The sequence below is a fragment of the Scyliorhinus canicula genome, chromosome 6 (assembly GCF_902713615.1).
Source record: "Scyliorhinus canicula chromosome 6, sScyCan1.1, whole genome shotgun sequence".
Lineage (NCBI taxonomy): Eukaryota > Metazoa > Chordata > Chondrichthyes > Carcharhiniformes > Scyliorhinidae > Scyliorhinus > Scyliorhinus canicula.
The window spans coordinates 104,642,717-104,664,099 of record NC_052151.1 but is presented as its reverse complement, the minus strand read 5'-3'; the positions used below and the strand labels follow the sequence as shown (position 1 = coordinate 104,664,099).

Below are 21,383 nucleotides of genomic sequence, written 5' to 3'. Positions count from 1 at the left end.
ATTTGTTCCTATGAATGCACCACGATTGCAGGATGGTACGTTATTTCCATGGTATCAGGGTCAAGAGTATCAACGAGTGGCTGCAAAGCATTCCTAAGGGGGAGGGTGAACAGCCAGAGATTGTGGTTCACATTTGTGCCAATAGCAAATATAGGAAGAAGGATGAGATCTTGAACGTAGAGGAAGGTACGTAAGACGTCAAAACATAGGGCCTCCGAGGTAGGAATCTCTGGGTTACTACCAGTACCACACACATTTTCTCTTCTATTTCCCTTGAACTATTTGGAGGTCTAGAGCACTATATTTCAAAGTTTTTTCCCCAGGATTCACTTTTGCCAACCAGCGACCTTCAGGACCCACACCGGCCAACCTTCAAGACACACCATTTTCACTTACCTCTAATGCAACAGGTCCTATATAATTGCAGTAAAACATTTTTATTCTTATACTCCAACCCTTTGTAATAAAAGCTATCACACCAGCTACTTGCCCAGCTGCTTGCTAGATCTGGATGTTAACTTTCTGTAATTCTTGTACAAGGACATCCAGGTCTTTTTGAATACCAATATTTTTCAGTCTCTCATCATTTAAAACATATCCTTTCTCTTTTTTCTTCAGAAAGTACAACTCCAAACAGTCACCCAAGGCCAAAATTGAATCCAGATCCCTGGCGCTTTGAGTTAGCAGCACAAACCACTGTACCACCATGCCTCCCCATCATTTAAAAAATATATTTTGGGTACTTCTGATGCAATAATTAAACATTCCCCACAATGATCCCTAATAGCTGTGGTACGGTAACACAGTGGTTAGTACTGTTGCTTCACAGCACCAGGGACCCGGGTTTGATTCCCGGCTTGGGGCACTGTCTGTGGGGAGTCTGCATGTTCTCCAGGTATCTGTATCAGTTTCCTCAGGGTGATCCGATTTCCTTCTACATGTCCCAAAATAATCTTTATTAGTGCCACAAGTAGACTTACATTAACACTGTAATGAAGTTACTGTGAACACCTCCGAGTCGCCATTCTACAGTGCCTGTTCGGGTACACAGATGGAGAATTCAGAATATCCAATTCACCTAACAAACACGTCTTTCGGGATTGTGGGAGGAAACCAGAGCACACAGAGGAAACCCACGCTGACACGGGGAGAACACACGGATAGTGACCCAAGCCACGAATCAAACCCGGGACCCTGGCACTGTGAGGCAACAGTACTAACCAATGTGCTACCGTGCCACCCATTGCACAACCATGGATCAAAAATCATGTAGAAATAAGAGAATCAACAGGAACTACCCTTACACTGTATGCATGATCAATCCAAAACCCTCTGTAGTCTCTTTGCATCCAGCTCACAGCTTACTTTCTCACCCAGGGGATTATTAGCAAATTTATGTACATTTCACTCAATCCCCTCAGCTAAATCATTGACACAGATTGTAAATAACAGATAAATAATCACTCCGCTTGCAATACCTGGCTTATTGCAGCTTGCCAACCCCCCCCCAAAAAACCATTAATTCTTAACCTTTCTCTCTGTACATTAACCAATCATTCATCCATTCTAAAGAATTATCCCGACACCCATGAATGTTAATTTTGTGCAGCAACGTCTTGTGTGACACAAGAATGCCTTTTGAAAATCCAAATACACTACATTCATTTCTCTACCTTAGTTACAAGTTTAAAAATCTTTCAACAGATTTACATAATTTCCCTTTCAATGCCTTGTTACTATGTACCTAATAATAGATTTGAGCATTTGCTCAGATACAGATATCAGGCTAACTGGACTGAAGTTCCTTGTTCTCATTCCATCCTTTCTTGTTTCTTGTTATGTGTGCCACCTTGTATTCCACAAATCATCCAAAAATCTAGGAATGTTAGAAGATCAAAACCAATGCATCCAATTAGTTGCTTGGAGGAATGAATGTATGCCTGATAAAGGTGATCTGCGAGTCACAGATACCTTTTGGCTGGTCCACCATGAGTGGGATTTACAACACTTGTTCTTATCTTTCTGAGTAAGAGATAAAGTGCATGTCAATTCTCTACATTGCTTCTTTAAAAATAAATATACATACATTTGTTACTAAATCGAGAGGGCAAGCATTTGCGTGTCCGTAGCAGATACACATCCCTCCAACAGAAATGTCTTTCAGAGAGTAGTAATACTAAAAAGGAAAAGGAACAAGCATTAGAAACTTCAAAAAGTGTATAATATTATTCTACCTTACTTACTCTGGATGTGGTCATTGAAATGAGAATCTCAAACATAGGGGCTGCCTTTTTAAACCTAGTTCATTGTCCCAACCAGGACATACAGTTAGGATCCTAACCTTCAATGCTAACAGGAGAAGCCACAAACTGGAAACAGTGCTTCACACACAATCAATAATCCCATTCTCAAACATTGGCTGGCAATGAAAAAATAAGAAAATTAGCACTCATGTCACTATTTGGTGAAGATGAAGTAAGCCTTTCGAAAATAAATAGCCATTTATATTGTATACCAATAATCAAACTGATTTTACAAAAAGTAAATGTTGATTTTAAAGCTATTATCATTGCAATTATGAACTAACAACTAGCAATATTAAAATGGTTACCCAAGATGAACATTTCCAATGAAATTTGTTATTGTAATTGTTAATCATATCCACTTCACTGCTATATACTATTAGTAACGTGGATAAGACACAATCTGTCATCCAGAGCTATATGCAGATTTTAATAAATTTATATCCCAGTTGTCCTGCAGCTTTGTATTACATCAAGCATAACTACACTTTTGCAAGTTTAAGCATTGTTTCACATTATTTTAGTTCTGTATCAGTTGCAGCACAACTTTAATAATTTTTTAAAAATTGTTCTTGTGATATGGGCAAGATGGGCATAAGCACAGGTCTTGCCCATCCCTAGTTTCCTGAGGGCAATCAGGGTCACAAGTAGGTTCAATAGGATTTCAGGCTATTAGTGAATCAATTGTATTTTTTTCACAACAAATTCATTGACTTTCATGGTCATTTTCTAGTGCTAACCAATCTATTGTCAGCTTTATTTAATTCAAATTCACAATTTGGAATGGCAAGATTTAAACTCAGCCTTTGGATTCAGTACCATAATCACTATACTGCTGTTGAGTGTTGCGCACAGTTCAATAGGTCTTGTTAAGGAATTTGTAGTCTTAGGTAGTTCATCAGCAAATATTTATTCACTACAAGAAATTCTACACATAAGTACTGTAAAGGTCCATGCATGTCTCCATGCTGGTTTCTACACATGGCTCTGTCCAACACTACACTGATCCCGAGATGGGGGTCATGTGTTCTCTTATATCAATCTGTGAGTAGTATTGCACTCAATCCTTTTGGTAACCCTTTACTGTCTAGACCCTTATACATACACTATACATTATCTTCCCAATAAAATAAACTTACAAGTTAAGATATGAAATGGATTGCATATTAAAAGTTTAATTAAATATCATTTTAATAAGGTTTATTAAAGTCAAAGGAATGAAAAAATTAGAGCTCTCAAAATATAATCTATCATAGATCATTATTGAAAGTAATATAACTCAAGATTGACATTTTTTAAAATAAAAGGCAAAGCATCTCACCCTTCTTGTAACAATAGGGTCAATATCCTTTGCATCGTTGTAAGCTAATGTCATGAGGTCAGCATTAAGGGTCCTAATTCTCTCAAGCCTCAGACGAATGTAACGAGTCGAGGTGAACTCCAGCAAAGTTGAGGATGGATCTTCAGCACTCGGCCTTCCATTAATAAGGGAAGTGTGAATCTGAATCCAACATAGGGCAATATCATGAGTAAGTACTTAACTTCATGTTCACAAGTATGTCAGAAGAATTCACGTTCATCAAATGTGTCCTTGATTCTCTAAACATCTATTGATACAATGATATTACAGAATGAGAGCATCACAGTAAGAACTGTAATATACTGTTTGTTGAATTCTAACTGCTTAAATGACTGAGCCAAACAATCCATACTTCAAAGAAATTGCCCATATTTCATCCTACACCATAGAAATACTTCACTTACAAAATTGTGTAACTGGTAATTTTCTAAATATTAATGCACAAATCATATCTGACCATTGTGTTGTAATAACAGCTCTTTAATACACAAACAATTGCACAGTGGTTCACAGATGGTTGAAGTAATTATATGTCTGGAACTGAAGACATTATTTATTTGGATTACTTCTTTCACTTATCTTGAACAAGGGAGTTAATTTTAAAGTAATGAAGCTTCAGCAAATATTTTTCCAGTCTACTGTGAGCAGCCAGAAATATTTCTAATTTCCAAATGCTAAACAAAAGACTTGATCGGGTTACAAATGTATTTTGTTTCCTCTCTACTGCAGATATTTTTGTGTTACAACCACTATATCAACATAATATGCTTCCAGATGTTGTTTTCATAAGGTTACTCAATAGCTCGCAGTTATGCAGCCATCCCAGCTGGTTGATTACCATATTCGGAAGTGACTACTTAGGCAAAGCAGGGGGACCAGCTGATTACCTTTCTCAGAATGGGCTCACAGCTTGATTGAATCTGCCACTCTGTTTCAATTTCTGCTAATATTTCCTACGCCACTAAGTTTGCCTTTTTGAATTTGACAGGAGGGAAAGTTTGAAAATGATTGCCCTTGGCACTGTTCCTGATCAACAGAATGTCGGAACAGCAATGAAACAAAGTTGTCCTTTCACAACGGTTCTTGTGGAGAAAACTTATTTTTCGGGATCAAAAACAGCAAACACCCGCTTTCTGACATATTTTCCTGTCAGACCAAATTTCAAAGGGAGAGGAGGTGAGGCTCAAAGGAATTATTGATATTTTAGAATCATGGCAGAAATGCAGCAAATCTGAACATTTCTAAATCCTTTAAAATAGCCAGAATCGGGGATCATTGTCGAGAAGCTCATCTTCATCTACGTGAGTTGATCTTGCTGATTGTCAGAGCGCAGTGCATTTCATAAAATCGCACCGATTCTGTGTACGGTACAACACATTAATTCTTCCAATATCTGCTGTGCTTCAGGCTAACCTGCATGCACGAGCACTGATCGAGGAAAATATCCCCTCATATTTGACGGTCCATGAGTTACAAAGTATTATATTTTTGCCCTTCTCTTCAAAGTTCTTTGTGCAATGTTTCATCATATGGATGCCACTTTTCTTCAGCAGTACTTCCATTAAAATTTGAAATATAATTGTCGGGCAGAGTCCAGCCTGTATCAAACTCAGGACCACCTGTATTCCAAATGGCCCGAAAGAGGCCCTTCAGCCCATCGTAACTGTGCCAGCCATCAAGTGCCTATCTATTCTCTTCCCATTTCCAGAACTTGTACGCAGCTTTGTATGCTATGGCATTTCAACTGCTCATCTAAATGTTAAATGTTGTGAGGGTTCCCGCCTCTACACCCTTCCAGGCAGTGAGTTCCAGATTTCCACCACCCTCTGGATGAAAAGGATTTCCTCAAATCCCCTCTAAACTTTGATGCACTATCAATTCCGCAAAGAGGAGAGTAGGATGTAATCGAGGCTTTATTACACTGAGATGTGGCCTCCTACAGCAGCTGACGAAATGGCTGCTGTATGGGGAGCACACATATTTATACTCCGCCAACTGGGCGGAGCCTGCAGGCAGGGATGTTCCCCTGTACCTGTAGTACAGGGGCCTGACCGTAAAGCACCTATATCAACATCCTACATATACAATATATACATCAGTGGTGACTACCACATTCACCCCCTGTTACAAAATGAGTCCAGCGGGGGTGATGGAGAACTATATACAGAAAGTTGTGTTTTAAAAGTACAGATAATATTACAAATTCAGGCGGTCCTGTGCCTTGATCTGTCGTCGAGAGCGCCGCAGTGCTGGTGGCAACTCCAGCGGCGGCTTGGTCTTCGGTGACTCCGGGAGTGTGTCGAAATCCTCTTCATCTCCGGGTGTGAGCAAGGGGAGGACGGATTGTCCAGGAGCGTGGGCTGCGGTGGGGTGCGCCGGGGTAAGGGAGAGTGGCGCCAGGGCAGAGGGGGGGATGTGTGTGTGGAACCATCTGGTGCCAGGTCCCTGAGGGAGATTGTGTCTTGGCGGCCATCGGGGTACGCTACGTAAGCGTACTGCGGGTTGGTGTGAAGTAGCTGAACTCTCTCAACCAACGGGTCTGCCTTGTGGAGTTGAACGTGTCTACAGAGGAAAATGGGTCCTGGAGCTGCCAGCCATGTCGGGAGCGAAACCCCGGAGGTGGACTTCCCAGGGAAGGCAAAGAGACGTTCATGGGGTGTTTCATTAATCGCGGTGCACAGGAGCGACCGAATGGAGTGAAGTGCGTTGGGGAGGACCTCCTGCCAGCGGGAGGCCAGGAGATTTCTGGACCGTAGGGCCAGCAGGACGGCCTTCCAGACCGTCCATTCTCCCTCTCCACCTGCCCGTTTCCCCTGGGGTTGTAGCTGGTCGTCCTGCTCGAGGCAATGCCCCTGTTGAGCAGGTACTGGTGCAGCTCATCGCTTATGAATGAGGATCCACGGTCGCTGTGGACATAGATGGGGAAAAGCAAACAGAGCGAAGATGGTGTTGAGGGCTTTGAGGACGGTGGCAGACATTATGTCGGGGCATGGGACAGCAAAGGGGAATCGGGAATATTCATCGACCACACTGAGAAAGTACGTGTTGTGGTCGGTGGTGAGGAGGGGCCCTTTGAAGTCCACGCTGAGGCGTTCAAAGGGGGGAGAGGCCTTCATCAGGCGCGCACGGTCTGGCCGGTAGAAGTGCGGTTTACACTGCGCGCAGACCTGGCAGTCTCTGGTGATCGGCCCTGACTTCCTCGATGGAGTAGGGCAGGTTGCGGGCCTTGATGAAATGGTAAAAATGTGTGACCCCTGGGTGACAGAGGCACATGTACCTCGGGGGTCTCGCTGAGCTTACCGGGGCGATACAAAATCTCGTAATTGTGGGTGGAGAGCTCGATCTTCCACCTCAAGATTTATTGTTTTTGATCTTTCCCCACTGTGTGTTGTTAAACATGAAGGCAACCGACCGTTGGTCAGTGATGAGAGTGAATCTCCTGCCAGCCAGGTAATGTCTCCAATGCCGCACAGCTTCAACAATGGCTTGGGCTTCTTTTTTGACGGAGGAATGCCGATTTATGGAGGCATATAGGGTGTGGGAAAAGAATGCCATGGGACTGCCTGCCTGGTTGACGGTGGCGGCCAGAGTGACGTCTGCTGCATCGCTCTCGACTTGTAATGGTAACGTCTCGTCAACTGCGTGCATCACGGCCTTGGCGATGTCGGCCTTGATACAGTTGAAGGCCTGGGGAGCCTCGGCCGTCAGAGGAAAAACAGTGGATTGAATGAGTGGGTGGGCCTTGTCCGCATAGTTTGGGACCCACTGGGCGTAATACGAAAAGAACCCTAGGCATTGTTTGAGGGCCTTGGGGCAGTGGGGGAGAAGGAGTTCCATGAAGGGGCGCATGCGATCGGGGTCGGGCCCCAGAACTCCGTTCTGGACCACATAGCCGAGGATGGCTAAGCGGTTCGTGCTGAACACACACTTCTCCTTGTTATACGTGAGGTTGAGGAGAGTGGTGATGTGGAGAAATTTGGCAAGTTTGGCATCATGGTCCTGCTGGTCGGGGCCGCAGATGGTGACATTGTCCACGTACGGGAAAGTGGCCCGCAGTCCGTACCCGTCAACCATTCGATCCATCTCCCATTGGAAGACCGAGACCCCATTGGTGACACCAAAGCGGACCCTAAGAAAGTGGTAAAGGCGGCCGTCTGCTTCGAACGCAGAGTATGGACGGTCCGCCTTGCTGATGGGGAGCTGGTGGTAGGCAGATTTCAGGTCAACAGTTGAGAAGACCCGGTACTGTGCAATCTGATTGACCATATCAGATATGCATGGGAGGGGGTGCACGTCGACTTGCGTGTACTGATTGATGGTCTGACTGTAGTCAATGACCATCCTGTTTTTCTCCCCAGTTTTGACCACTACCACTTGGGCTCTCCAGGGGTTGTTGCTGGCCTCGATGATGCCTTCCCGAAGCAGCCACTGGACTTCGGACCTGATGAAGGTTCTGTCCTGGGCGGTGTACCGTCTGGTCCTGGTGGCGATGGGTTTGCAATCCGGGGTAAGGTTTGCAAAAAGGGAAGGCGGGTTGACCTTAAGGGTCGTGAGGCCGCAGACAGTAAGGGGTCTGCCGAATTTCAGGGTTAGGCTCTGGAGGTTGCATTGGAGGTCCAGGCCGAGTAGCAAGGCAGCGCAGAGATTGGGGAGGATGTAGAGGCAGAAGCCGCTGAATTCCACGCCCTGGACAGTGAGGGTGGGATCCCCCCGGACAATGAGTACCCCCGGATCTACCCCCGTACCTGTAGTAGAGGAGCATTACCGTAAAGCACCTATATCAACATCCAATATATACAATATATACATCAGTGGTGACTACCACAAACCTTCTGCTCCCTGCCTTGAATCTATGCCCCTGGTTATTTACCCCCCTACTAAGGGGGCAAGTTTCTTCTTATCTATCCTATCAATGTCCCTCATAATTTGTTCACCTTGATCATGTCCCCCCTTAGCCTTCTCTGCTCTAAGGAAAACAACCCCAGCCTAACAAGCCTCTTTTCATAACGGAAATGCACCAGCCCAGGCAATATCCTGGCAAATCCCCTTTGGATGCATTCTAGCACAACCACATCCTTCCTAAAATCCTGAACTCGTGAGGGAAGCCACACCGTTGTATGCGGCTACACCTTTAAAAAGACAGTGATACCTAAAGGATGAGGATTCCAGAGGACGGCAATTTCAATTTCCAATCCGTAGTTTGGACCTAATGTATGACTGTCAAAACGGCAGGCCAAAAGTAAATACATTTTAAAGCAGGTGGGGCTGAGGTTCTATTTCTTTCTTACAATGGCACCAGCTGAACACATATACCATGTGATATGTGGTCTCTTCTGCTGGGGGTAATGCACAGGGGATCAAAAATCTGTTTCCCCTGGCCCTACCCTCTGATCCTTAAATATCTAGAGGGTTGGCAGTGGAACGTGCTGGTGGGTACATCCTGCCCCTAACTCTGCCATACTGTCCCCTGAGTATTTTCTGTGTTATATTTCCTGAGTTTCTCTGCAGCACCTTTTTCATTTTGTGCATTATTTCCATTCACCTGCGAGTTGAGTCCATGATGTTACCGTTCAACACAACAAAATTATTTATTATACATTTTTCAGTCCATGCATTAGTAATATCAGGTCAAACTGCAGAGATACAATGTTAGGTGCAAGTCAATACCTGCATGACTCAATTCTGTTTACATTTACTTTAAATGACAGTATTTTTTACAAGCAATATCAGAACTGTGTAGCTTAACTTCCAGCCTTACCTCACCATTTTCCAAGGGTTGAATCTTTGAGTAGAAGGAGGTGCAAATAATTTCATCATCTGATGTGTACGTTGGGTTACCTGACCGAGGCACAATGTTGTAACGAGTAAGGCATTCTGTATCGGTTATAGCGTAGTACTGCCATGGTTTGTAAGTGATTCCATCAATTGAACGCTCTAAAATCCAGTTCCCAGGACGTGGAGAATTAGCTGCCTTTATTATAACATATGCAATCTGGAACACCTATAAAATATGCATGCTCAAGTTAGTGTCAAATTTCTAGTAATAATCAGTCAATATAATTTAAAAATTGTTTCTCATTTGTAAAACTGAATATTTTCATGCAGTTTTCTTTTTAAAAAAACCTGAATCTACTTCACAGATAGTTTTAGTTGGAATCATTTTAATCAGACATTTCCATGCAGAAATATTTCTATAAAGATATTCAAATCTCCGTGACATAATTTCTGACACATGACAAATTCGGAGGCCAGTCTGCAGTTAATGGTATGGAATTTACAGAAATCACCCCTGCCACCCCCTCCCTCTTCCCCAACACCACCCCTCACCAGGCATGTTTCCAGCGGGGGGATTTAAGCCCACTACGTTCGTGGCTACCCCCCGAGCTGTCCCCCATAACACAGTAGGCAGGTAGGTAGGTGCTGAAATCAGTATCCCGCCCACCATTTTTACATAAATAATTATTGGCCATTGAGCTTGTTACCAAGCTAATTGATACCCTTGCCATCAAATGGTTGGCGTGGGTAAGCAGACAGGCATGTTCAGGCCATTTATTTTAAGGAAACTGTTTAAAAGTTGGGAAGGAAGGGGATACATCCTGTGTGCATCGGGGCAACTCTCCCCCAAGATGATACCTCCCCTTTGTTCCTCACTGCCTGGCCTTTAAAACCTTCCATCCCTCCCCATCACCTTAGGTTCCCAGAGCCCTCCTCATCCAATAGCATCTCGTAGTGTCCATGCCCTCTTTGTCTGTGGGCCTCCTTGCAGTCCCGGCAGCACTCCCTACTAGCTTTTGACACTGCTGGGCTTGCTAGAGCTCCTGGCCAATCAGATTGGCTGGCAGTTCTCAAGGACAGGACATCCCCCCACTAAAGGGCGGAAGTCCAACTCTCTATTCATTTAGCCCACCCCAGCTCACTACGGTTGTTGAGACGGCTTCTCTCAGGTGCATCAGCTACGAGTCAACTCTTGCTGTGGGCGGGCGGGAAACAATATGTTCTTCTTCCCTGTGAAATACAGTATAATATTTGTGTCATGACACCCTGGGCTTGGTAAATTCCAGTCCCACATGACCTGGAGTGACAATACAGGTAAAATTAGATTTTATTTAAAATACCTGAAGTCCTTGGTTGAGTGCAAGAAACAACAATTACAAGATTTGTAATTTTAAAACACAAGTAACCTTATGTACATTTTTATAATTAAATGGGCAGAAAATGTAACTATCTACTACCTCTACTCACACACACACTCAAGCAACACCGAGGAAAGGGTGGTGGAAAGGGAAAGAAAAAAAATTACACTGGAATAACTTCCAGTCAATGTTTAGATACTTCTTCCTTCTATGCTCAAGATGTTTTTTTCTGAAAACGTCTGATTTCTCGATAGATTCAACATCATTTCAGGTTTACAGCAAAATGTGCCAGGCATTCATTGCTTGCAGAACAATAGAGCAGGTCTTTCACTTCAGCAAGCGAGAGAGAGAGAGAGAAAGCATTTATTTCACTTCCAAGGTCGAAACACTTCTACTCAGTTCTCTCAGAAAGCACTACACAGGAACCAATCACTGACTGTTGTCATGCAGAACACAGTATCTGGCCAACCCACCAGTTTCCAGTTGACCAACTGAACCAATTCCCTCCAAAGCTGGTTCCTAAGATCCACTTGGTGACAAAGAATCTGGCTTCTTCTCTCCAAAATACAAAACCTGGGAACACAGTGACCCGGCAAGTAGGTTGTTTCAACTGAGTCGTCTGCTTAAAGACACATCCTGATTCTGAGTCCACGGACCAAAATAATAAAATAAAATAAGAAAGGAATGGGAACAAAGAAAATAAACAGGAAGGATTCTAGCAGTTTGCCCACGTCAAATCACTCTCCAAATACTCATGACTGTACCAGATAGACTTCCAGTGTTCACACAGCCCAATTTCAAATGTATGAACTGTTTAACAATTTAATCTTCATTTTATTGTGCATTACAGCTTTATTGATGATCACTAATATTGAGCATTCTATGAATGTTGACTGTTGATGTGAACCAGTACAGATTGCAGTGTGATTATAAACTGCATAGAGAGAAAGTCATTTGACGACTGTTAACCTAAGATTGTCACACAAATACCTGACACTCAACACCGGCGATGCTCAAATCCCATGAATGAGTAAATGTCGTGATTACCTACAGCTGAATTTGTCTGAAAATGCCAACTTAAAACCAGAATGTTATGACATACTGTCACCACCAAATAAGAATACAACTGTAATATGTACAATATTTACAAGGTGATTGAAATTCCTAATACAGTCATCACCACTACTAGTGGACATGATTTACTTGCTGCATGTGTAATGGTCAGTTAAAACACACCACAAAACTGGCCATGTCTCCAGATCTAATTGAGCCTGTCTGCATCTTTTCACCTTAAAATAATAATAATATTTATTGTCCCAAGTCGACTTATATAAACATTGCAATGAAGTTATTATGAAAAGCCCCGAGTCGCCACATTCCACCACCTGTTCGGGTACACAGAGGGAGAATTCAGACTGTCCAAATTACCTAATAACATGTCTTTCGGGACTTGTAGGAGGAAACTGGAGCACACAGAGGAAACCCACGCAGACACAGGGAGACCGTGCAAACTCCGTACAGATAGGGACCCAAGCCAGGAATCGAACCTGGGACCCTGGCGATGTGAAGCCATAGTGCATGATTTTTGGTGGGGGGAGGTGGCCCTCCAGCGGTATCTACCATTCCCGCCACTGTCACTGGGATTTCCCGGTGCAGACTCGATGGGCCGAATGGCCTCCTTCTGCACTGTAAATTCTACCCCAAAGGATGACCAGTGGTTGTCCATCACTAAAATACAGGTTTGTTGAAACATCATACTACATGACTGACTTGACTTGACACCCTCCAAGTACATCAAAAAATACCGACCTCATGGTATAATTGTAGCTCTATTCATCCACTGCTTCCTGAAATTTGCTTGAGATACAAATAACTTTGCTGTTGCCTTCGCAAAATCTTTAATTTCAGAAAATATACATTGCATTTCTCCCTTCTTTTATGCATTGCAATTTCTCCCTTCTTTTTAGAATAAAAATATTGTACAATAGCAGGAACTTTCTGTCTACATGCCATATGTTGTATCCTGAAAGACTGCCAACCACCAAGTGAATTAACAAATAAACAGTTTATTGAGGTAAATAATATTTACAGAGTGACATAAAGCTATCATACTCCACAACTCCAAACTCCTTGGGTGGAATTCTCCCCCTCCCCCCCCCCCCCCCCCCCCATGCCGGGTGGGAGAATTGCCAGGGTGCCGCGCGAGTCCCACCACGCTGCCCAGGCACCCGCACGCGATTCTCCCCCCCCCCCCCCCCAAACCAGCGCGGCGAGAATCACGGCTGGCAGCTCGGAGAATCGCCGCTCGCCGTTTGCAAAAGGCAAGCGGCAATTCTCCAGCCCGGATGGGCCGGGCAGCTGCCCCAACACGACAGGTTCCCGTCGGCGCCATCCACACCTAGTCGTTGTCGGCGGGAACTGCGCAGGAACACTGGGGGGGGGGGTTCCTGTACCGGGGGGTGGGCCTCCGATGGGGTCTGGCCCGTGATCGGTGCCAACCAATCGGCGGGCCGGCCTCTCTAAGGGAGGACCTCCTTTCCTCCGCCGCCCCGCAAGACCCATCCGCCATCTTCTTGCGGGGCGGCCTCGGGGAGGACGGCAACTGCGCATGCACGAGTTGCCGGCGGCCAACCCGCACAAGCACAGGCGACATCATTTACGCGCTGCCGGCCGCGTCATTTATGAGGCGCTAAGGCCCAGCGCGCATAAAATGCACGATGCCTCACCTAGCCCCCCCGGGAGCAGGAGAATAGGGGGCCGGGAGCGGGAGAATAGGGGGCTGGGAGCGGGCTCCGACGCCGGAGTGAAACACTCCGGTTGTCACTCCAGCGTTGGCACTTGGACGCCCGTTGGGAGAATTGCGCCCCTTATTGCCAGGGGAACCCATGGTCAAACCCGTGCTCTGATCCAATTGGCTCTGTGGGTCACATGACACTCTGAGTACTGCCCCTTCAAGAGGCACGCTTCAGCATCCCTCCCTCTTTACATTCCTGATTAACACATTACAATAACATTGGAACTATTTACAATATTATACAACAAATGGATCTTAGCACAGTCCCTTATAAGGTAAGCACGTCAAGGGACTTCCTGATCCTTTGGGAGCATCGTAATTCATTAATGGCTGCTCCCACAGTGAAGATAACTCAGTTTGAACCTCTATTTGACTCTCAATTTGCGAAGGTACATTGGTGCAGATAATTTTGCCAATTCCTCCTTGAACATTACTGGGTTCTTCCTCAGGGTAGCTTGCTGCAGTATTACTTTCATCTATAGCAATATCGCTGCCATGGTATTAGGGGCAGGCTACCCCACTGGTTCAGTGTGCAGTTCTCTCCTTATCAAACAGTCCAGATGTTTCTTTACCCGTTTTCCTTGGACATCTGGGCAGCCCGATTGCATAGTGGTTAGCACTGTTGCTTCACAGCTCCAGGGTCCCAGGTTCGATTCCTGGCTTGGGTCACTGTCTGTGTGGAGTCTACACATTCTCCCGTGTCTGCGTGGGTTTCCTCTGGGTTTCTTCTCACAATCCCGAAAGACGTTCTGTTAGATGAATTGGACATCTGAATTCTCCCTCTGTTTACCTGAATAGGCGCCAGAATGTGGCGACTAGGGGATTTTCACAGTAACTTCATTGCAGTGTTAATGTATGCCTACTTGTGACAATAAAGATTATTAATATCTCAAATGACACTGGACCTGTTCTGGTCACGACTGTTCCAGGGACCCAATTTGGACCAGCACCAAAATTCTTTATGTATACCTAGTCGCCACCTCAAGCGTTCTGGCAGGTTTTCTCGAGCCATGGTGACTCTTCTGTGCGTTCTGCTTTACCTCCACCCTCCCTATCAAATTCAAAAATATCACATCGAACTGTATTCGAGCTGTAGGGGCTGGTTTAGCTCACAAGGCTAAATCGCTGGCTTATAAAGCAGACCAAGCAGGCCAGCAGCACGGTTCGATTCCCGTACCAGCCTCCCCGGACAGGCGCCGGAATGTGGCGACTAGGGGCTTTTCACAGTAACTTCATTGAAGCCTACTCGTGACAATAAGCGATTTTCATTTCATTCATTTTCATTATTCTAATGCATATGCCCATTAGCGACTCGGCGGGTGTAACACCTAATAATAATAGCTTATTGTCACAAGTAGGCTTCAATGAAGTTACTGTGAAAAACCCCTAGTCGCCACATTCCGGCGCCTGTTCGGGGAGGCCAGTACGGGAATTGAACCTGCGCTTCTCGCATTGTTCTGCATTACGGGTGAGATGAGGTGTTGTTCTATAGGTGAGCAGGAAATTGGCCAGTCTCGTTTGTAGAGAGGCTGATGACTGTTTGGACAGCCAATCTATTTGAAATACGGTGGTGAAGAGCTGTCCAAATATGTTGAACGCTGTTGGTTCGAATGAAATTTTGGAACACTTCATGAGCAAAAGCAGTCCCATTATCTGAGACCAACATCTTGGGTAACCTGTGGGTGGTGAATGTCTGTCGCAATTTTTCTGCTGTTGCTCATAAGGCCGTGGATTTAATTTTGTGCATGAAGTGAGCATCTATGATGAGCAAGAACTGGAGCCCATGACCTATACACGGATGACAGGATCGCAACACTGGACAAACTGACAGAGAAATTTCGGATAGCTGGGGGGAACGAGCTACGGTACCTGCAGCTCAAAAACTTCCTACGAAAGGAGACAAGGACGTACCCACAACCGCCACGACAGACACTACTGGAAGACCTACTGGACGCAAGTATCCTAGAGAAAGGGAACTGTAGCGACATGTATGACCGACTGGTAGAAAGGGACGACACCGTACTGGACGCAACAAGAAGGAAATGGAAGGACGACCTGGGGATGGAGATAGGGTGGGGACTCTGGAGCGAAGCACTGCATAGGGTCAACTCCACCTCCACGTGTGCAAGGCTCAGCCTGACGCAACTAAAAGTGGTACATAGAGCCCACTTAACGAGAAACCGTATGAGTAGGTTCTTCCCGGAGGTGGAGGACAGATGTGAACGGTGCCAAAGAGGCCCGGCCAACCACGCCCACATGTTCTGGTCTTGCCCCAGACTTGTGGAGTACTGGACAGCCTTCTTCGAGGCTATGTCCATAGTGGTGGGGGTGAGGGTGGAGCCATGCCCGATAGTGGCGGTCTTCGGGGTTTCAGACCATCCAGATCTATTCCTGGGGAGGAGGGCGGACGCCCTTGCCTTTGCCTCCCTGATCGCCCGCCGTAGAATCCTGTTTGGCTGGCGGTCAGCAGCACCGCCCAGAGCTGCAGACTGGCTGGCCGACCTCTCGGAATCTCTCCAAATGGAGAAAATAAAATTCGCCATCCGAGGGTCGGACGACGGCTTCCACAGAACGTGGGAGCCATTCATGCAACTGTTCCGGGACCTGTTTGTGGCCAACGTACAAGAGGAAGAATAGTCAGGTGGCCAAGAATCAGGGGAAAATGGAAAATGGACGGGAATCGGGGGAAGGTAGCCGGGGGGGGGGGGGGCTACGGGTTCGTCCTGGGTCACCACACATAACTGCATGCGAGCACTTTAATTTTTGTCATCCCAGGGTGGGCACAATGTAGCTCTTGCAATAATAGCTGTCTAGTGGGAGAGGGAATGACCACCCTTGCTGCCCATAATAATATGCTGTCTTCACAAGTTAACATAGAGTCGTAACTGCTCAGACCTGTTGGTGTCATGCCAGCCATGGACAACCAGGGGCGGGATTCTCCGAGCCTCCACATTGAAATCGCAATCAGCGTGGGGGCGGAGAATGGCCGTTGATGCCAAAATCCAGCGCGACGCCGCTCCAGTGATAGAGGCCCCCGCGGTGATTCTCCAAGTTTAAGTGGCCGAATTCCTGACGGCGTGAGTCTCTCATGGTCCCACACGTCGGGAACTCGGCGTGGCAGCTGTGGACTCAGTCCGTGGCCTCCCTGCTGGGGGGCAGGGGGGTCCTTCACAGGGGGGGGGGGGGGGGCCTCACAGATGGCCAGGCTAGCGATTGGGGGCCACCGATCCGCGGGTGCGCGTGATTTCGGGGGGGGGCTCTCGTTTTGGGGCCGGTCCGCAGTGTGGGTCCGCCATGTCGCGCGGGCAGCCGACGCAGGCCACCGCCGTGCGCATGCCGGACCCCAGTCAGGAAGTGGAGGGCCCCGTATCAGCAGCCGGAGTTGCGAGGAGTACGCCAGGGCCCTGCTAGCCCCCTTCGGGTAGGAGAATCATTCTGGGCTTTCTTCAGGAAAATTGAGAGTGAAACTCCCGCGTTTTGAAGCTGGAGTGGGGACATAGCCCCATTATTGGAGAATCCCGCCCAAGATGTTTGACTAGAGATAAGGGGCGGCATTCTCCCCTACCCGGCGTGACGGAGGGTGCGGCGTAGGGGAGTAGCGCCAACCACTCAGGGGTCGGGCCTCCCCAAAGGTGGGGAATTCTCCCCACCTTTGGGGGCCAGCCCCGCGCCGGAGTGGTTTGCACCAGAAGACTGGCGCAAAAAACCGGCGCCCCCGGCAGCGGGGCTGGCCGAAAGGCTTTCGCCGGTCGGCGCATGCGCCGGCAGTGACGTCAGCGGCAGCTGGCCGCTGACGTCACTGCCGGCGCATGCGCGATGTGGGGTTCTCTTCCGCTTCTGCCATAGTGAAGGCCGTACGGATGCGGAAGAAAATAGTGCACCCAGGGCATTGGCCCGGAGTCTGAGCGGGGGGCCCCGATCGCGGGCCAGGCCACCGTGGGGGCACCCCCCGGGGTTCGATCGCCCCCCGCCCCCCCAGGAGCCCGGGGGCCTGCTCGAGCCGCTGATCCCGCCGTTCCAGAGGTGGTTCAAACCTCGGCGGCGGGAGAGGCCTCCCAGCGGCAGGACTTCGGACCATTCAGGCCGGAGAATCACCGCAGGGGCCTCTCCGATCGGAGTGGCGAGATTCCGCCGCCGCCACTTCCCGGGTGGCGGAGAATCTCTGCCACGGCGGGGGCGGGATTTTAGGCGGCCCCAGGCGATTCTCCGACCCTGCTGGGGGTCGGAGAATTTTTCCCAAGATGCGGTCTTTTTGAGTCCCAAACCAGACCTGTCATGCCGTTACAGCCAATGTACTGAGAAAGTTTAAAGCAAGAACAATCTCCTGTGGCACTGGTGGAGGTGGTATACTTTTGAATAGGGGAAGGCGGCTTAAAGCATTGGATTGGATTCGATTTGTTTATTGTCACGTGTACCGAGGTACAATGAAAAGTATTTTTCTGCAAGCAGCTCAACAGATCATTCAGTACATGGAAGAAAGGGGAATTAAACAAAATTCAAGAAAATACAATAAAATATATGAGAATACATAATAGGGCAACACAAGATATAGCATTTGGTGTTCAAAATGTGTGTTCCAGGCCTATGTAGAAATGTACATTCATAGGCTGCCAACAATAGAGCCCAGCATTGAGCACCTACTGAAGGTATAGGGGGAGCCGTCTTCTCATCCATAAAAAAGCCCAACCGAGTTTATGGTTGGTGACTACTATGGACTGTCGGCCATAAACCTATTTGCAACTTTATCACTCCAAAGATTATGGCTAGTCCCTCTTTTTCGATTTGTGAGTAAGGGTGTTCAGCATCAGTCAGACTCCTCAAGACATAGGCAACAGGTCTTTCTGCCCATATTCCATCTTGTGCACTAAAGCTTCTCTGATTCCATAAAGGCATGCGTAAGAATGATCTCTTTTGAGGCGTTAAAATGAACCAAGAGTCTTGCTGACTACTAAACTAGTTTGGCCTGTTCAAAGGCCTCCTTCCAATGCTCTCTCCAATATCACCCTGGTGCTTCTTGAGTAGTGTGTGTAGGGGTGTCAACATTGGTGAAAGATTAGGAATAAATTTGCCATAATAATTCACCTTTCCTAAAAAGGATGTAAATTTTGATGTATGTTTGGGAGCTGGTGCTTAATTGCTTTTATCTTCTCCTCCATAGGGTGCAGCCCTTTGGCATCTACCCTAAATCCTAAGTACTTCACTTCCTGAATTTGGAACGTACATTTTTCCCTTCTCAGCCTTACTCCGACCTTCTTGAATCTTTTTAAATCTTCTTCAGTGCTCCTCTTCAGACGCTTCTGTTAGCCGTACATCATCTAGATAGACAACCAGATAGGTCTTGCAGTAAGCTTTCCATTGGATTAAGATTAGACAAAGCTTCTAGAGAATTTGTTTCTATAAATACCGAGTCCTATGCCAGTGTACTCAGCTGCTTTGTCTCAAAAGTCTTCTTTATTAATTTTGAAGATTTCTAACCAATTTAATCTAATACGACAAAGCCATTCTTAGCCCATCAGACTTCCACCACATCCCACCCCACCCCCGCCACTATTAACAGAGACAGTTGAGCTGACTTATGCCAATAGCTCGTGGGCGCTTTGGTTGTTCCCAGCTTCTATAGTAGACATGGCTAGCCTGGTCGTGCTTCTTAACTTCTGGGGCTGGTAATGATTAATTTGCTCACCAACAACTGTAGCAGCAGCATCCATGTCCACCTCCATTCTAAGTGGCTGACTTTTTACCATTAGCACAATTGTAATTGGGCCACCTTGCCCACTTTAATGTTGTTGAAACTGTGGGCGGGATTCTCTCATTCACTCTTCATAGCAGAGTGTCCACGCCGTCGTAAATGCCATCGCGAACTGGGCTCCACGGGTTCCGCGCATGCGTGGTGGTGCCGGCGTCAACGTGCACATGCGCAGTGGTGCCGGCGCCAACCCGCGCATGCGAGTGGCCTCCTTCAATGCGCCGTCCCCGACGCAACATGGTGCAGGACTTCATCGGCCGGCGCATAGGAAAGGAAGCCCTAGCCAGAGAGGCTGGCCGACTAATCGGTGGGCCCCAATCACGGGCCAGGCCTCATCGGAGGCCCCCCCACGGTCGGCACACCCCTCCCTGCCTACCCGCCCACCCCCCCCCCCCCCCCCCCCCCCAGGCCGCCACCCAACCCTTCCATGCTGAGTTACTGTCGGCTGAGAGCAGGTGTGGACTCAGCGTTTCCACGACGGTCTCTCGGCCCATCCCGGCCCGAGAATCAGCAGGTCGGCCACAGAGAGCGGCTCGCAACCAGTGCCGCGCCAAACACGCCGGTGCCAATGGCACCAATTCTCCACTCTGCTGAAAGAAATCTTCCCTGTATACTTCAAATCCGTTTTCACGGTTATGCTCAACACTGTGTACTGGAGTCAGATTTTTTTGTTGGCCCACTGTAGGCTCTGCCTAGTCTTGCAATTCCTCCTAAAGCACCCTTCCTATTGCAGCGCAACATGTAGCTTCGGTGAATTTACATCTGTCCTTGGGGAGCATTCCCAGACCAGCAGCATTCTTCATAGCCCCTGGTCTGTGGACCAAATTCTCTGTATCTCTGCACTCTCTTTTGCTTCAAGCCTCTTTTCTCATTACTTTCATCGCCTGGTGTCATGACAGCCAGCAGCTTTCTGCCAAACCTGGTGGACCTTTCCTGCCTGCAAGCTCTGCAGTCCCATCGCCCACCTTTCAGCACTTTCCATATACCGGGCAACATCTAATGCTTTCTTTCAGATAATCTCTGCCTCTGCTAACAATTTATTTTATATGGCCGTGTCGTTAACTCGACAGACTAGCCTGTCTCTCAACATGTCATTGAGTGCAGTCCTGAATTCGCAATGCTCAGCCATTTGTTTTAGGCGCTCCATGAATGCAGCCATCAACTACCCTGGACTTTTGCCACCAGTTAAATTTGTCACGTTGCATTATCATCAAGGGCTTCAGGTGATAATATCCTTTGATTAATTCCACAGCTCTTCAAAGGTTTTGGACTTGGGAACATCTATAGAAATCAGACTCACATTCAGATTATAGTTGGAGACCCGCAAGCTGTTAATAGGATTACCAGCTGCTCCCGCCCCCCCCGCCACCGATTTTGTTGGCCATAAAGAAATAACACAGGCATTCAACATATAACACCCACTGCTGCATGTTTGGGTTTAAGGCTAGGTTTTCCAAAAAAGAAAGTTTTGACACTCACAGATTACTGAACATGTTTTCTGCAAAGGGTAACCTTTCATACGAGGTCTACTCTCCCAATTTCTGTACCAGTAGAAGGCACTCTAATAGAACCTCGTCCCCAAAATGTAGTATGTCGAAAGACTGGCAATCACCAAGTAGGTTAATGAGTAAAATAGTTTATTAAGGCAAATAATTATTCGCAGAGAGTGTGATAAGGCTACCTTATTCCACGACTACAGGCTCCTAACTAACCGTAAAACCTGTGCTCAGCACCAGGATTCGAACGCTCTGGCCTGATTGACTCTTTGTTCTTTCCAAAAGACTGAACAAAATGTACGTTGAGTTCTCAGAGTTTTATTTTCAGGCAAGTTCTGATTAAAGGTTATTGTCCTAAAGCATTGGCTTGTTAAGAGTGGGATAGGAAGCAGTAATGCAAAATATCGGAGGGAGTGCAGTGTATAACAAACTCCCTGTGGGCATCTGGGGAAGCGCTGCTGGTACCACACTGTGTGGCTTATGGAGGATGACCTCCACCTCCTGCCAGCTGTCCCTGCCTGCCCTCCCTCCTGCCACTTGCAACGGCTGTA

At 47.0% G+C, this 21,383-nt stretch overlaps 1 protein-coding gene across 5 annotated transcripts in view; it reads right to left on the bottom strand.

The window, feature by feature from the left end:
• lama2 (laminin, alpha 2) overlaps positions 1 to 21,383 on the bottom strand; it is a 607,521-nt gene that overhangs the window by 383,707 nt on the left and 202,431 nt on the right. For all 5 annotated transcript variants that reach the window (XM_038799795.1, XM_038799796.1, XM_038799798.1 and 2 more), the window contains exons 4-6: positions 9,422 to 9,664; positions 3,625 to 3,804; positions 2,087 to 2,176 (exon numbers count right to left, since the gene is read on the bottom strand). In XM_038799795.1, the coding sequence (XP_038655723.1) occupies positions 2,087 to 2,176; positions 3,625 to 3,804; positions 9,422 to 9,664 (513 nt within the window). The remainder of the gene's footprint in view (positions 1 to 2,086; positions 2,177 to 3,624; positions 3,805 to 9,421; positions 9,665 to 21,383) is intronic.